This window comes from Tiliqua scincoides, chromosome 2 (genome assembly GCF_035046505.1).
Source record: "Tiliqua scincoides isolate rTilSci1 chromosome 2, rTilSci1.hap2, whole genome shotgun sequence".
Classification (NCBI taxonomy): domain Eukaryota; kingdom Metazoa; phylum Chordata; class Lepidosauria; order Squamata; family Scincidae; genus Tiliqua; species Tiliqua scincoides.
The window spans coordinates 2,184,658-2,198,130 of NC_089822.1; the positions used below are offsets into that span (position 1 = coordinate 2,184,658).

The 13,473-nt window shown below is 46.0% G+C and overlaps 1 protein-coding gene across 2 annotated transcripts in view; it reads left to right on the plus strand.

Annotated features, from left to right (window-relative positions):
* The first annotated feature begins 481 nt into the window (after window positions 1-481).
* FAM219A (family with sequence similarity 219 member A) overlaps window positions 482-13,473 on the plus strand; it is a 57,169-nt gene continuing 44,177 nt past the window's right edge. For both annotated transcript variants that reach the window (XM_066616602.1, XM_066616603.1), the window contains exon 1: window positions 482-663. In XM_066616602.1, the coding sequence (XP_066472699.1) occupies window positions 604-663 (60 nt within the window). In that variant the 5' untranslated portion in view covers window positions 482-603. The remainder of the gene's footprint in view (window positions 664-13,473) is intronic.

The window sequence follows — 13,473 nt, forward strand, 5'->3', positions numbered from 1 at the left end:
GAAGTTGACTGCGGTATCCCTGGCGACGAGCCGGAAGCGCCGTCTAGACCCGCCTGCGCAGGGCCATAGAGCCGACGCGGAGGAAAAGAGCGTCGCGCTAAGGCTCCAATCCGGGTCTCTGTCCCTAATGACGTCATCAGGGGCGAGGCCTAAGCTCAATCGATGGCTTCTTCATCAGGAGGCGGGAAGCCCGCCCACTCCTGAGAGGCTCTGCGGGTGGAAGGCGGAGCCTGTCGGGCATCGCTCTAGGGAGATAGTCAGGCAGCCTTCGCACCCCCGGAGTCTTTCCCCTTCAGGGCGGACAGGAGAAGAGGCGGCTCTTCCGGTGCGACCCGGAAGTCCCCTCCGCGGTGCGTCAATCTGGCGCTGGCGCCTCTATGCCCCGCAGAAACCCGGAAGGAAGCGGCGCGCTCGCGCCCCCCACTCGCCCCCCGGCGGCGCGTGCGCGGTGCGGACACAGGGCGGGGGCTGAGCCCGAGCGGTGCGCGTCGGCGGAATGAGGCAGCGGCGGGCGGGCGGGTCCCTGCTGAGGCTGCCGCGGCACTGACTGGGAGGCCCCGTCCCGCCCTGCGGCGCCGCCCGCCGCTTGAGCCCGGCGGCACCATGATGGAGGAGATCGACCGCTTCCAGGTGCCGGCCGTGCGGGCCGAGATGCAGCCCCTGGTGAGTCCTCCCTGCGCCCCCCGCAGGCCGCCCGCCCCGCCTCTGCGGCCGGGCCGCTCCCCTCCCCTGCCAGGCCGGCCCTCGGGAAGGAGAGGGGCTGCGGGCCTCCCAGGCGGGGTTGGCTGTGGGCGGCAGCATCCCTGGCGCCACACGGGGGCACCGGCGCGGACCCCAAGGCGGTGGCGGTCCTGCCCCTCCAGAGCCCGGCTCCTCGGCCCCCAACCAGGCAGCACGGGGCTGGTGGGAGAGGCCCGGGCACGGGATGCCGCCTCCAGCCGAGGGGGGCGGCGGGGGGGCAGGTGAGGCCGAGCCTCCCCACCAGGGTCCTTTGAGAAGGGGGGAGTGTGCTTGAGCGCCTCCCCGGGCGGCGGCGGGGCTCTTCGAAGGACTCCGGTGGGGAGGCTCTGCCTCGCCCGCCTCCCCACCCACCACACAACTCAAGGGGGCCTGTTCTCAGGGCGTCTTGCCACTGAGGAGGGCTCTGGCCTCATTTTGGGCGCGTGGGGGGCTTTGCCGCCCTGTCAGCAGAGGGTGGCGGAGGCGGCAGCAGCCCCCCTTTGCATCTCACTCTCAGGAACCGCCATGCTGGGAGAAGGTGAAACGGGAGGGGGTCAGAGTTGCAGGACGCCCTCCGCTCCTCGTCTTCCACTGCAGAGGCCCCTGGAAAAGGCTGGCTCTCAGCTGGCGGGGCTGCTGCGCCTGCAGGCCTTCCACCCGAGGCACCAGCGTTGTTCTCCCAGCCGGCCTGATGCGCTGCTGTGGCGCTTCCCAGGGGTCTGTTTGCCTTTGCCCCCCTGCATCAAGGGGACTGTGGAGGCCTCGCCTGCGGCCCTCTCGCTGCTGGCAGGCAGCAAAGGAAGGGGACATGACTGGACGCTTTGGGCTCTTCTTAGGCCGGCTGATGACGTAATCCTTTTTACCAGCATGTATGAGAGAGGAATAAATATTGCATGTGGGCAGCATCTACAGGCAGCAGGGGAAAGAACAGACTGATGCCGCTGCTCGCCTCTGCCTCTGTGCCCAGCCCAGTAAGGAACTGTTCTGTGTGCTCACCATTTCTGCAGCCGTGGTAACTGTTTCAGGCTTGTTACGTACTTTTAAACGAGGACTTTCGATGCTCAGCCGGTGTCAGGATAAGCGGGAAAGGATGTAATTTCAAAGATGTTCCTTGTTGCAAGATACTGGGAGTTCAAAAGCACGAGGCTGCTTACTAGGTTGCTGTCCCTTGAAATGGTTCTGAAAGAGCCTCCGGCAGACACGCTTCCTAATTCTCAAAGGTTGCACAGAGCAGATGCGGGCAAACCCTTTTTTCTCCTGCATGCATCGCCTCCTCAGTGGTTCAGACTGTCTGATTGTATCAGTAATAGAATCTGACCACTGTGCCCTGTAGTTCACTGCCATAGAATGCAACTGTGGCCTTCATCTCACTTCCGATAGCAAGCCTTGTCATGGTGCTTTCCTCACAAATCTTTTCTTAGCAATTAAGAACATAAGAAAATCCCTGCTGGATCAGGCCATAGGCCCATCTAGTCCAGCTACCTGTATCTCACAGTGGCCCACCAAATGCCCCAGGGAGCACACCAGACGACAAGGGACCTGCATGCTGATGCCCTCCCCTGCATTGGCATTCTGACATAGCCCATTTCTAAAATCTGGTGGTTGCACATACGCATCATGGCTTGTAACCCGTAATGGATTTTTCCTCCAGAAACTTGTCCAATCCCCTTTTAAAGGCATCCAGGCCAGATGCCATCATCACATCCTGCGGCAAGGAGTTCCACAGACTTGACTACTCGCTGAGTAAAGAAATATTTTCTTTTCTCTGTCCTAACCCTCCCAACACTCAATTTGAGTGGATGTCCCCTGGTTCTGGTATTATATGAGAGTGTGAAGAGCATCTCTATCCACTTTATCCTTCCCGTGCATAATTTTGTGTGTCTCAGTCATCCCCCCCTCAGGCGCCTCTTTTCTAGGCTGAAGAGGCCCAAACGCCATAGCCTTTCCTCATAAGGAAGGTGTCCCAGCCCAGTAATCATCTTAGTCGCTCTCTTTTGCACCTTTTCCATTTCCACTATATCCTTTTTGAGATGTTGTGACCAGAACTGGAAATTATAAAGATTTTAAAAGAACTGAAAGATTTCAGGATCCCAGGCATCTGTGTAAAGAGTTTTAGATCCAAACCATTTGCACGTCAGAAATTTTATTCTAAGTGACCTCAGATTTCCAGGCTGCTAAGCAACTGAGATATTCCAACCACTTATTTCTTTCTTTGTATATTTGTATGTATGTGTGCTGGATCAGATATTCTATGCAGCTTTTCAATCAAGTGTGATTTGTCAGTATTCAAATACATTTATGTGTATAATAAACTGACACAGAGCGAATTTACGTGTCCTGGAGGTCTTAGTTCTTGTCACCTTTCTCACTGGATGAGCTTGCCAGGGCATAGTAGTTGTTTAAACATATAGTTCTTTTGGCAGCAGACGAGCAGTTCTGGATAGAACAACCATTTTTCTGTAAGCTTAAGCAGTATTATGGGCTAAGAGGGAATTTGACTTTTTCTGGCTTGAGTGAATGAGCTCAGTTCTTTATTTGCCATTTTAGACTGCAATCTTAAGCATACTTACGTGGTAGTAAGTACCATTGAATGCAGGGAGACATCTCAGTAAACACGTGTAGGATTGACCTCTTAACTATTAATGTTTGGCATCACTATTTTAATTCCAAAGAGTCTTAGTTTGATTATTTCGTCTGCTTTGTATGGTGTTCAGATAGTTAGCTCTACTTATCTACTTCTGTCTCATTGTAGAAGAAAGGCAGGTTTCTGTAATGCATTCAGTTTTGAATATCTGAGAGCAGCTGAAAAGCTGACGGTGGCAGTTGCTGTGTCATCTCTGTAATCAGAATTATAACAGTGGCCTGAACATTTCCTTCTCCTGTCATGGTGACGCTGATTGATTGTAACTGAATATTGCAACATTGGTTTAACAGCATGTCAGGTTATTGCAGTTTGCAAATTGAGACCATGAAATAAACACGACCAGCTATATTTTCTTTTTCTGATTTGTATGAACCATGTGTAATTGTTCTCGTAAAAACTGTGGACTTCCTTCACTTGTTAACAAGTTGCTCTAAGGCATGGACCTTCCAAACAAGAGATTTAAAAATCTACGCTGCAAATTTATTGCTGCTGACACATGAATTCTAAGTTAAGATTGCAATATACAAACCATCATTTTGAAGCTTGCATTATTACGTTTAATAGCTACATTTTGGAAGTTTGAAATGAATTAGCAATATCTTTGGCTGTTTGGCAGAAAGGTTAAAGAAATTGATCCAAAAAATGGCATGTTGGGGTTTGAGATGGGTGGAAGGAGTGTTGTGGGATGTGAAGGAATATAGGGAACTGTGCAAACTTTATAAACCTGGTATTGTCCACTAGAAGCCTTGTTGCCGTGTTGGGAAAGTATTTACTCCTGCAAGGGTAAGACTAACTGTTATGGTTTATGGAGGGCTAACTGACATGTTGGCATCCTTTAGTCTCGGAAGACTATGGTGTCATGCTCTGAATGGTGGTTCTGGAACAGTGTTCTCTCCAGTGCGCGAAGCCTGGGTAAAGTGTTTCCCATGCAGCAAATCCCCCCTCTCCACGTCGCTGAAATGGTCCAATGGAAAGGCAGAGGCCAATACGGTTGGTTCCAGCGGCGTCGCAGGAGTTGCCACAACGTGACTGTGTTCAGCCATGAACTGCCTCAGGGACTCCGGCTCCGGATTTTGCCTCGAAGTTGACTCCTGAAGCCTTTTCCATAACTGGATGTAGCCACAAGGCAGTGGAGGTTTGGGATCAGAGTTTTCCTTCTCTCAGATGAGCTGCCTTCCCAGGCTGACGAGTCCCATCTACCCGGTGGCTGTTTAGTCGCCTCTTACGACAAGTACAGCCAAACCGAGGGCCTATTCTTATCCCCACATATACCACAAAATAGTCGCGCTTTCTCATTTTCTTTGTGTCTGATCTTGTGGTCAGTTTCCTTTGTAAGAGGAACCTTCTTTCTCATTTACTCCAATCTTTAAATCGGATTGCTGGAAAATGTATTTTCAGTTTTGGTACAAGTAAGTTTGCTTCATAACTATTGTGTCACTTCTCGGACTTCAGAAATCTTAAGTATAGGTAAGGATGACTTACCTTATTTGTGTATACCATAAATTAGACTGAAGCTCTAATACGGCCTGCAACTTGGTTGATATACGTATAATTACTATTGCTTGTCTAAAGTGTGTCTTGTTTTTCCATGTTAACAAACACTTATTCTCTATTTTTTGCTTTGTATGCATAAGGTGTGCATGCGTGTGCCAGTTGTTTCCTAGAGTAAGCAGGGTGACATTTTTTTTCCTCACAACTCCAGAATTCATAATTAGAATTCCCTTTTGTAAGCAAGGGCTAGCAGAAGCCACTAGCCTGAGGGAAGATTGGCATGGGCTCTGCTTAACTTTTGTGTGCAGATCCTTTCTTCTGAAATGGAGAGCTAGAAGGCTTGCCAGTGATGTGTTATGACCCTCTGAATGACCTGTCCCAGATCTGTGAGCACCCTTGGCAGCCAGGTATTTGCTTGTTTTTATAATGAGACTTTATTCTTGTCCTTACAGTCACTTGAGCATCCTTGCTGTTTTTCTGCAGCTAGTTCAAGCTAACTGGTTTGCAATTTATAAATAAAAACTAAAGTGGGATTTAATTCAGGGTGATCTAAAATTTAACTATAAGCCAAAACAATTCTTGGGAGTCCATTCTTATTTGAGGTAAATAAGTTACATTGCAAAACCATTTTTAAGAATGTTGGTATGGTAAAGCTAACATAAGGTTTACCCATATGGGCAATGAAGATTAATGTGTTGCGATTAGCTTCTGTTCTGCTTCAATATGTTAACAGTACCAAAGTCAACTATAGTCACTGGACAAACAAACTATGATTTCTGGACTGAAAAAAAGTCAAACTATGGGCAAACTGGTAAAAATGTTTGCAGCCTGGTTACAGTAATGGACTTTAACACTGGTTGCAAGTCTGACTATAGAATGGCTTAATATATGATGTTTACTAAATTTATTTGTTGTTTTCCTTAAAAGGTTGGGGCATCTTACAAAAATATACACAGGATATTTAATGTAAAATATACACTACATAGTGTATATATAGCGTATTTAATGCAAAAAACTAGAAGTGTCTGCAGAAAGGCTCTGGCAGGCATTCTGAGGTATGGGGAGTCTGCATGCAACATCCATGAGCCTCTGAAACGAGTTGGACTACAGATTTATTTAACTCCATTTTGGCATCCATGGGACTTCTGAAAACGGAACCCTCACAGTTGCCAAGGACCGACCTGTATACCAGCAGTTCCCAAACTGTGGGTTCAGGACTCCACAGTGGGTCATGAACCAATTTTTGATGAGTCGCAAAACTGAAGATGAGGCTATGTGCATAAAGGGTTAAACAAGCTGCTTGGGGGTGGGACTGCTGCCCAATCACCATTATAGCCATACCCCTTGGCATTTATAAATCATGCAGCAGCCCCTAAAGCCTCTAAAAAGTTTGGAAGCTCAATATTATTAATAATAATAATAATAATAATAACAGTATTTATATATTGGTTTTCAATAAAAAGTTCACAAAGCAGTTTACAGAGAAAATCAAATAATTAATGTCTCCCTGTCCCAAAAGGTCTCACAATCTAGAAAGATACGAAAGAACACCAGCAGGCAGCCACTAGAAAAGACACTGCTAGAGGGAGGAGGGCCAGTTGCTCTTGCCCTGCTAAATAAAAGAAGACCACCTGCTTGAAACAGTGCTTCTTACCCAGTTAGCAGGGTTACCTGAGTACTGCTATACCCTACTGCTGCTGATGAATGTTAATACTTGGAATGCTGAAAGTTGCTGGAGGAGGCTAAACAAGTTGATAATGGCATCTTTAGCCTGCATTCTAGGCTGACAGCTGGAGATTGGCTTAAGCCATTTCTGCCCAACATTGCATATACACGACAGAGATCAAATGTGTACACCTGTGGACTGGGCAGACATGGGTTAAATGTGCCTTGGTTTCTGGGCCTGGTATTGCAATTGCAGGTGCATAGTTTTTGGTGGCCAATTTCAAATTTCAGCTTTCAAATGTGCTTGAAAACGTTTCTGGAATACACGCGTGCACTGCTTAACAACCGTTGGATTAACAGTGGACCACACGTATGACAGTGTCAAAGCACAATAAAGATGCTCTTAACATCTCCCATAGCCTGTAGCAAAGTGTCTGTTTACACAACAAAGAGGCTCTTAATGCAAAGAAGAGGGAATCTATCTCCAGTAGTCTGTGCAGCCAGCTAGTGTCTGGCAGGGAGTGTCTGTTTACATGTCAGAGGCACTAGATTGGACTGAATGTTCACTTAATGTTCTACTCACATAACAAGGATCAAAGGATGTATCTCCGTCATTAAGTGGCACACACCTGTATTTCCAGCCTGTGCTCTCTTCAAGCACCCATCTGACAGTTACATTTATTGATCACTTATTTGTCAGTAGTATGGTATTGTGTGGTGCCATATTTCGACAATAGCAAAACGTGCAATATTTGAGGAAATTACACTTTCTGCTTGTTTTCCTTCAGCATCTCCTACAAGGCTTGAAGATACTGCCAGTATCTGTTCAGGTGCTGGTCTCTCATTGCTTTTTTCAGTGAATAGCCAAAATTGCTCTGTGCAACCCAGCCAAGGCTGCACTTGCAGCTGCTTAGGAGGCTCAAGAAGATAGTTCCAGCTGTCAAGAGTTTGTGCATTTGGGGTTGCAGAGGGAGCACGCTGCGGGCTGGAATCTCCTGGCTATATTTCAAGTCAAAGATGAGATCAGTTTGGGTAACAGGGGAAGGCAGAATAATAACTGATTAGGTGTGTACTGGGTGTCTCTTGTTGTGCAGGCTTCTAGAAGGCCTGCTTATAAAGGAGACAGAATTTATCTTCTCCAGTGTCCTACGTGATCAGTTTTTAGCTTGCAGGTTTTGCCCTCCCACTTTTACCTTCACCAAATCTGAAATGTTTAATGAATAACTGGCTGCTTGTACTGAAACCTTAACTCCCGAACCCCCACCCCACACCTGCTATTATAACAGATTCTGTAGCCGATTAACTTGGCTGCTCACAGTCTGGGAGAACTCATGCCTGTTGCCACCCAAACTATGGCGCTCTCTCATTTAGGATGCAGAAATGAGGGTGGGGGTCATCTTCAGTGAACAGAATGCAAATATTCTCCTCATAGTCCCGGATGATAGAGAAACCTAACAATTGAGTGGAAATCACTGAGATTATAAACCAACTGGAACCTCCTTGTTTGGTTTTATATTATGATCCATGTCTGCAGAATTTTACAACAGATTCAGTATCATCGGGTGACATCTCAACTAATGCTGGCATCATTGTGCTTGCTACTGTTTCACTTGTTAACTTGTTTCCTGACATGGTATTTCTAAATATAGACCAGTTTCTTTCATAAGTTGCAGCAGATGGAAGGATCTGAAGCAGGTGAGAGGCTATGAGAATTGTACATGGTCTTTGTTCATTTTTTATTCTGCTTTTCTCCTGAGAGCACTCAAAGTGGCTCTTATGTAGTTATTAGGATGCATTTTGAGAGCATAAAGGGCAGATAAAATTTACAATTTGCCTTCAAAACAGTTTACTAATTTGAGACAAAGTTTTTCATAAGGTTTTCCTCAAATTTTCAGTTTTTCCACTGGAAAAATTGCGGTGGGGAATCCATTGGGGAAGACTGTGAGCTCTAAATCTTATATGGCCTTGCCCAGCGATTTCGGGTAGAAGTTTATCATAGGAGGTGGACTAGAACCCTGCAGAGCCTCACAGGATTGTTCTTGCAAGATTGAGTAGGAGTCACCTTCAGGACTTGACTCTGACAGGGATCAGCTGTAATCTCTAGGGTTGAGGTCAGGTACTTACAGATCCATGAAATGTCGAGCTTCCTGGCTTTGGTTCCTAACCAAAAAAGCACTGGCCTATGTGAGCTATTATGACTGTTCCTTAGATTTCTTAGATTACGTTCTTACTGTGCCAGCTAAAGCTGGAGGGCAATAGAACCACAGGTCTTATCAGCCTGTTATAATTATGTGTGCTGAGCATTCAGATAACCTGTTTCCCTCTTGCTATTATTTTTAAAGTTTTCCTTGGGTTGACTGTTTGTCCTTGCCAAAATAGCATCCACAATATCCTGCTAATGAAGGTTTGCTCTCATAATGCTCTCCTAATACTCAGGAATTGGCAGCAAATGAATTTTCATAGCATATGGAAAGTAGCCTGAGCATGAAGGTACAAAGCAGAGCCCCCCAAACTTTCAGCTGCCAGGACCACCTCATTCAGTCTTGCTCATGGCAGGCTGGAGCAGTTCAGATGCTCCAGGAAATAAGTGATGCAACAAACGTGTGTGAGGATTTTCACAATCGGAGAAAAATACTGGTGAAATATTTGGAGCTGTGTTGCTTCTTTTAGCAGGAGGAAGAAAGGGTGTGGTGGTGGTGACAAAGTGGGGTGAGGTTAAGCTCAGAGGCATCATCATAATGATGATGCCATTTAGCTCACCAAGTCAGTGAAAATGTATTGGTGTCATAATTTGGGGACCTTTGGCCTAAGGTCATTTATAGTCTACTTTTCTAAACATCTGTAAGAATCATGCTGAAGGATTGAAGCATTCATGCCAATACTAATTCTAAAACCTTCTCAAAAGTTTTCATGGTTCAAGGATCCCCCCAATTGACTTTCCTTGTGTTTTTTTTCTCCTTGTCTCCTGTAAAGGTTTTGCAAAGCCTGGGTTTTAAAAATGAAGGAGTAATTCTTTCCCTCAGATACTGACCCTTTAGAGCCTTTCCATCTGGGTCACAGCAAAATTGGATACTTTTGGTGAATGTAATGATGAAATGAAATTATATGGAACCAAAAATTTGGAGTAGAGACCTTTTTGCTTTCTTCCTCTTTAGTTTTCGATTGCAGTTCTTGGATAGTAGACAAGAACCTGGGAATAGATTTATCCAACAACCTAAGATCCTATAATTCAATGAATTTCATCATATTAGGAAATGAGTGCCAACTAGAAAGCCGTAGAATAATAAATTTCTTATGTGTTTTTTTACAAGTAATTTATTCAGAGTAGAGATTCTTGTGGGTCCTTGCACCTCTGTGGGGTGCATGAAGCAGATTGGAGGGGGGGTGAGGTGTTTACAGAATGAAGGAAAAAATGACCTTAATGCATTTTTTATGATTGAAGTTTTCAGTTTTTTGAAGCTATCGTTTTTCTCAGAGTTATTCAGGACAGTTTCAGGAAAGTAGCAGATTGGTGTAATAAAATGAAGGAAAAATGGATGGGGTGCATGAGCAATTTGAAATTCTTCACAGGGTGCATGAATCACAAAAGACAAAGAACTTCTGAGACAAGATATGAGTTGAACAAAACCATAATAGATCTGTGTACCAAGAGGAGAAGTCCATTCAATTGGACACACCAAGCTAGGCTGGAGAGACCCTATTCTGATGGCACTGTGCTGTTTGTCTTTCTATGGGTACGGGAGAAGCTTGCTGTGAGGTGCAACTACTGTGCCCCTGCCCTGTCAGCAATGGGCTGACTTCTGACAGCTGTGTCACTGATAACATTGGCAGTAACAGGCCTCACAGCCGCACCTGTTCTGGCAAGGTAGCTGTTCCTTATCCTGGGCATTAAATTGGACAGTGCTCCCTTTGTCTGAACTCAATTTTAGACTTTATTTTGGGTTCTTCATTGGTCAGCTTAGCCTAATTGATGTTATCCTAAAAGCGAAGCATAGACTTGTATAATGCAAAACATGATATAAAGGAAATGGCTGCTGGTCATAAGGCACAGAATATGCTTACCAATTGACAAACATGATTTTATGTCCCACCTTATTAGTGCACATCTTGGACTTCATACTGTGCCTATCCTTAGTTCAAACTTTTTGAGTCCTGGTGGTCAAGACTTTGGACTGACAATCAGCCTGAAGAAAACACAGGTCATGGTTCAGGATGTGGACTCACCTCCCTGCATTACAATCTCTGCGCACGAACTGGAGGTTGTCCATGACTTTGTGTACCTTGGCTCAACTATCTCCGACACTCTTTCTCTTGATACCGAGCTAAACAAACACATCGGTAAAGCAGCTACCACATTTTCCAGACTCACAAAGAAAGTTTGCTCCAACAACAAACTGACGGAACATACCAAGTTCCAGGTCTACAGAGCTTGTGTCTTGAGTACATTTCTGTACTGCAGCGAGTCATGGACTCTTCGCTCACAACAGGAGAGGAAACTGAAAGCTTTCCACATGCGCTGCCTCCGACACATCCTCGGTATCACCTGGCAGGACAAAGTTCCAAACAACACAGTCCTGGAACGAGATCCCTAGCATGTATGCATTGCTGAAACAGATGCCTGCGTTGGCTTGGTCATGTCGTGAGAATGGGCGATGATCGGATCCAGAAGGATCTCTATGGAGAACTCATGCAGGGAAAGCGCCCTACAGGTAGACCACAGCTGCCATACAAGAATATCTGCAAGAGGATTCTGAAGGCCTTAGGAATGAACCTCAACAGATGGGAAACCTTGGCCTCTGAGCATCCCGCTTGGAGGCAGGCTGTGCAGCATGGCTTTCCCAGTTTGAAGAGACACTTGCCCAACAGACTGAGGCAAAGAAGCAAAGAAGGAAGGCCCACAGCCAGGGAGACACACCAGGGACAGACTACATTTGCTCCCAGTGTGGAAGGGATTGTCACTCCCGAACAGCCACACTAGTCGCTGTTCCAGAATCACTTTTCAGAGCGCGTCTTCCGAGACTGAAGGATGCCAATGAATGGTGGTCAAATGAAAGAATTTTCTCGTCTCTTGGCCTTTTGGCTCAACACGCAAATGTTCTAGAGCAGGGGCCATCAAACCATAGGTCAAGGGCCAGATCCAGCATTCCTTGATGAAACCTTATTGTTCCACGCCGCAGCCTCCACTTTTCGCAGCTGATCTTCATCATAACTAATGCTGGGCAGTCGCTTTCCCTTGGAAAACAGGGCACACAGCCCCTGAGATGACGGGCAGTGGAAGCAGCTGCCCAGCACAAGTTACAACAAAGATCAGCTGCAACAAGCGGGGACAGTGATGCAGAAGGGTAAGGCTTTGCCACCACACCTGGGCAGGATAGGTGGGGATGCAGTGGACCACGGTTTGGAGACCACTGTACTAGAGCCATAAGTGGACTTAGGAAAAATCCATTGGCTGTACAGAAGTACTTGGGAGAGGCATATGTGGTACTGCCCGCCTCATACTCAGTCAGGCAGTAACTCAGTCAAAATGTGCCGTTCTCAGTGTGGTGTTCTTCTTTGTAAAACCAATTACATACTCAGTCTGACTTTGTGTGCACATGCTGAGAAGTTTCCATTTGTTTCCAGCACCAGGTCAGCACAACCTCTTCAGATCCCAAGGATGGATGGAGTTAGTGGCCAGAACAAAAGGACACCTTGTTGGGGGGAGGGTTGTTTTCCCTCTTCTGAGATGACAATGAATGTTAGAAGGCCTCGGTTGCACAGACTGGAGTTGCACACTCAGTGCTGTTGGCAATCATCCAGTCACTTTACAAGCTCAGTCTTCCTGGAAGAAGCCTCTTCTGCAGAAGGAACAGAAATTATAAGGGTGCATGACATGCCAGTGTGGGCTGTGATCCAAAGCACCAATCAGTAGGTCTGGCTTTTCAAGTAGGTGTGGACGTGTCTTAAATGCTAGAATTGAGAGACCTGCTATGATGTGTTATTGGTTCAGGAAATGGGAGTATCCTGAGGTATTGAAAATAGGCTAAGGTTGACTGTCAATTATTGAGTCCTGTATAGTTAAAAAAATATTACATTTTCTTTTTCTCTAAGGAAGAGGCAATTAGTGCAGCACACATAATGGTTAAGAGGCAGAGCTGCATGTTGGGATTTCCATGGACTTGCTTGAGGCAAACCATTCCCTCTCCGCATTGGCTCTCCAGCCCTACTGTGGGGTTAATGAATAGTTCCTTTGTCCTGATTCTTGGAAGAAAAATCTGTCACATCAGAACTGAGTCTGGTGCCATTTTTAAAAACGAATACACTTCAAATGGTGTGGTGGTCCCACATAAATGGATTTGAGCCCTCAAGTGGTCAGTGAAAGGGAAGATGTAGGCTCCTCTTATCTTAGGAAAAAGGTTGTTTGTTTGTTTGTTTGTTTGTTTGTTTGTTTGTTTGTTTGTTTGTTTGTTTGTTTGTTTGTTTGTTTGTATTGATTTCGATGGTTGCGTGTCCCTCGCTGACAAAGGAACTTGCTGCAAGGCCCTTGTGGGAAGATAAAGTTTGAGTTGATAAAGGACAAATTGCTCCTGGCAAACAGCATCTGTCAGATTCTCAGATTGAAAGCACTTCTGACCAGAGGCAAAACTTCTGAGAAAACCAGTTCCTGCCCTACCACCAACAGTAAAGTTTGAATTGCAGACAAATTCCCAATAACTTTCTCTCTTGAGCCTCGTAAAGATCTGACTTGCTGTTCAACAAAGGAGCACGTGCATTGTCTTTCTTTTTAGACTCTCCTTGGTAGCAGCACCTGTTCAGGGCAGGCTGCTGTTTGCAGGGAGAAGGAATCAGGAATTGCTTTCAGGTTGCCCAAAAGGAGAGAGGTTTTGAAATCTGGGGGGAACGGGTATAGGCTGAAAATGTTTGGTAAACAGTATCTTAATAAACAGAACTAGCAGCCACTTATGCATTAAAAT